Source organism: Myotis brandtii, unplaced genomic scaffold, assembly GCF_000412655.1.
Source record: "Myotis brandtii unplaced genomic scaffold, ASM41265v1 scaffold1645, whole genome shotgun sequence".
Classification (NCBI taxonomy): domain Eukaryota; kingdom Metazoa; phylum Chordata; class Mammalia; order Chiroptera; family Vespertilionidae; genus Myotis; species Myotis brandtii.
This window is the reverse complement of record NW_005356026.1, coordinates 180866-184887: the sequence shown is the minus strand read 5'-3', so window position 1 is coordinate 184887 and position 4022 is coordinate 180866. Positions and strand designations below refer to the sequence as shown.

At 38.4% G+C, this 4022-nt stretch overlaps 1 protein-coding gene across 5 annotated transcripts in view; it reads left to right on the top strand.

The window, feature by feature from the left end:
• Nucleotides 1-493: 493 nt before the first annotated feature.
• The window catches only part of LOC102256668 (complement receptor type 1), a 10400-nt gene continuing 6871 nt past the window's right edge, over nt 494-4022 (top strand). For all 5 annotated transcript variants that reach the window (XM_014536540.1, XM_014536541.1, XM_014536539.1 and 2 more), the window contains exons 1-3: nt 494-677; nt 1873-2064; nt 3839-3862. In XM_014536540.1, coding sequence (XP_014392026.1) covers nt 521-677; nt 1873-2064; nt 3839-3862 — 373 coding nt within the window. In that variant the 5' untranslated portion in view covers nt 494-520. The remainder of the gene's footprint in view (nt 678-1872; nt 2065-3838; nt 3863-4022) is intronic.

Here is a 4022-nt window from a genome sequence, read left to right as displayed (position 1 = left end):
GTTCTGCTCAGCCCATGACTGTATTTTGTTGACGCTTCTTCTCATCTTTAGCAAAAGGAACTCAGGATGCCCTGGAGAAATGAAGTGGGTGGTTGTGCTCTTGGCCTCCGTAGCTCAATGCTTTCCCATATATTTCTAGCTTTAAGTGACAGTACCTGGCAACCAGAAGCTCCTTTGTGGCTGTGATTGGCCACACAAGCTCCGTCCTCCAGAGAGGACAGGTAGCATTGACTGGGTGATTTGTAGATGCCAGTGGTATTTCTGTCTGGTGGAGTCTGCAGGTAAAGACATACATGATCCTAAACATGTATGTCCTAAACTGTTTAAAGGCTGAGAGGTCTGGGTTTAGAGAATTAGTCTTCCCACTGACCCGCAAACATTTAGTGCCTTGAGTCCTGCCTGCCTAGGTCTTCATGTGGCTCTAAGAGTCAGAAATATTATTTGATGTGTTGGCGTGTTCATACTTCTATGTTTAACTGAAAGTCTTTTCTTGATCTTAGCATGCCCACCTCCACCCAAGATGCACAATGGGCGTCACACTGGAGGACGTGTATCTCCATATCTTCCTGGGATGATCGTCAACTACACCTGTGACCCAGGCTACCTGTTGGTGGGGAAAGGCTTCATTTTCTGTACACATGAGGGAACCTGGAGCCAAGTTTACCATTATTGCAAAGGTACCTTCTATTCTTGCTGGGCTTTTATGGACAATTTCTGCATGAGGCTAATAAGGCTGATGGAGATCTTATCTGAGAGGATGGTGAAATGAGTATCAATAGAGGAGACGAAAAGCAGAACAAACAGTAGGAAGAGAGGCTGCACAAATATCCTTACCTCTACCAAATAAGTAGGAAGAACAGAGGGAATTGTCAGTGATAGAATAGACATCAACCACAAGTTTAAAATGCTTTCCAGGCCTTTTACTAATAAACTATTTCAGCTTTAAAGGATCACAAATGGTCCTCACAAATACCCTTAGAAGGTCAATAAGAGACTAGGAGCACTTTGTTGTGAAGACAGTAGAAGTGAGGTCGGAGCAGTTAGTTCTGGAATGACTAGGTGTGGAGTCTCACTATAACTTCCAAGTCCAAAGGTAAAGAGTTTATTGCCTCTCACCTGTACAAAGTGCCAGGAATGATTTTGTTATTCATATATAAATATGAATAAAAAACCTTTCTTGGCAATATTCTAAAAAGCTACAAAATGTGGAATTAAAAGTCATATTCTATGACTAGGCATGCTACTGAGATCTTTACAAAAGTGATGTGTGTTAGTCTCCCGAAGAATCTGATGAGGTGGGATGATTATTCTTGCTGTCTTACCGAGGGGGAAATTGAGGTGTAGAGAGATCCAGTTACTAGCCTATGATCCTCAGCGCAGGAGGATGGTGCTAGGATTGGACCCCAGCTCATCCCCTGCTTTCTAACTCTGCACTTTATAGTGGCTCCTTTTAAATGTGGCTTTTTGACTTTTCAAAACTATAAGTTAAGGGCTTTTTGCTTTGCTTATTTCTCTTCTATTCTTTCATATTTCAAATACTGTGTGATCTTCCTATTTCCTGTGGTATGACCCAAGTGGATCTAGGCTGGAGTATGCTTATCCTAACTCCTCATCTTTCCACAGCTTTCCAGTTTCAGAGTTGTTCACAATTAAAAGTGGATTACAGTACATTCCATATTCCTAGGAAAATAAAGTTTGAGAATCTTAAATCATAAGGTATTTAGGGAGGGGCTATCAATTTTTCTTGATTGAAAACATGACCCATCTTTGCTGAAGGGAAATAGATTTGGAGGGTCATAGGTCTTTCCATTATGGTAGTTATAACTAGAGTTATCAATAAAATATCAATTTCCTCCAATTTTCTAATTTCAGAGGTAAAATGCAGCCTCCCAAAGTTTACCAATGGAATCTGGAAGGAGTTGGACATGAGGCAAGAATTTCGATTTGGAGAGACTGTAACCTTGGAGTGTAAAGATGGATATACTCTGGAAGGCAGTCCCTGGAGCCAGTGCCAGGCAGATAACACATGGGACCCTCCTCTGGCCACATGTACTAGTACATCTGGTAAGTGCAAGAGCAGGAAGAAGGAATGTAGGTCCTCCCCAGTCATGCACTGTTCATTCATTCATCCGTACTGTCATCGAATGTGGTGTGATTGTTACAGCATCGAACGTGGTAGTGCTAAGGAGTGCAAGAGGAGCTCCTAATTCTTCTCCAAAAGCCCTTCGCAAAGAGAGTCAAGCAAGCCTTGCTCTCTCCACAGTTCTCAACCCATTCATCTTTCCTTGGGGACCTCGCTGAACCTTTTTGGTCTGCATCACTCTATTGTTGCATGCATCCCACAGTAATGATTTAGTTATAGCCCGGGGCCTTAAAAGTGAAGAGCCCCAGGAACAGACCTTCAAGAATTTCAGCATGAGTCAGGAAACACCTTCTAAGTTTGTGAGACCAGCTATCCTGTCGCCCTCACTGCTGTTGGCTACAGGATTCTAAACTGGTAAAACTACATCAGCAGATTTAGAAATCAGGTGTCATTGAGCTGTATTGGCAACTAGATAGAAAATTCTAAAGCCTGAACTTGTACACATCAAGGAGCTGATGAGCAAAATTAACAATGAATAACTTTCCTTAATCTAAGTTAGTGCTAGGCCTCCCTCACCCATTCTTATGATTCTTATTTGTAGCAGTGATTACCAAGATTGCTCAAGATGTTTTTAAAGTTAATCCCTTCTATGTGCTAGTTAATCTGACTTATGAATGATATTTCCAAATTATAAACTGTAACCTCCTTAATATCAAATTATATTTACTTTGGAAAAACGCTCACTGCCTAACTGGCTGAATGAATGCCTTTACAGGGTTTAAACATGTGGCCATGAAAGACAGAAAATTCCCATGATGGAGGACCACCTTACCAGACATTAAAAGAAATATAAAGCCACAATACACAAATCACTTTAAAGTAGCATAAAATTGACTCATTTTTATAAGTGAAACAGAATAAATATTAATAAAATAAAGGTTTTTATAAATAAAATTAAAAGTATCTTACAGATGAAATACAACAGAGATGGTAAAGATGATCAAATAACAAAGGTAGCAGTGAAGCAAATTTAGGACTTTTCTTTTTATCTTACAAAAAGTACCAGATGTATTCAAGAGTTAAAGATTTAAAGTCAATATAGAAAAGCTAACGTAAATTATATTTATTTATCAAACCTCTGGAAGAAGACTTAAATTCTTTGAACTTTGGATATGACAGAGAAAATCATTAAAGATCAACAAATTTGATCTTTACAGCTTATGTGCATATTTTGGAAAGTAAGAGAGCAGTAGACAGATGAGAAATATGGGACAAATATAATGAAGAGTTAATAGTATTATCATACCAGTAGCAGTAGTGATAGTTGTGGTGGTAAAAATTAACATATATTGATTGAGAGCTTAATTCCACTGTTCAAAGGTTAGGTAGGTAAAGAGATGCTATAAATATGTAAAAACCTACATGTATGGGAACATGTTCTAAAAGGGAATGTAGCAAAGCATTTTCTGGTGGTAGAATTATGTGTGATATTTTTCTTTTGTTCTGTTTTATACGTTCTTTGCTGTAGTTCTATTAAATTTATGATAAAATGGTAAGTTAAAAAGAAAGGAAACAGACCACTGAATACAGAAGATAAAATGAGATTATCTCAGTAAAACCAATGTTTTTTTATATTAGAACAAAATTGGACTGTGCAATGATAAAAATTAGGCTAAATTGTCATTGGCTGAGGGCTCCTGTTCAATCATGTTGAGGGCTTGACTGATGCATTTGTGACCTTTGTCTTCCTTTTAGGCCGACGTAATGCTCACATTATTGGTAAGTTTTATAAAGGGTTTGCTGAGAAACTGCAGCATCTTTAACAGTAAGTATTCACTTATAATGAATGAAATGTAAAAAGAGAGGTCAAAATATCTTACATTGCGATTTCACTTAGAAAGGAGACAGTGATAAACTCAGGCCACGGTGTGGCGAAACT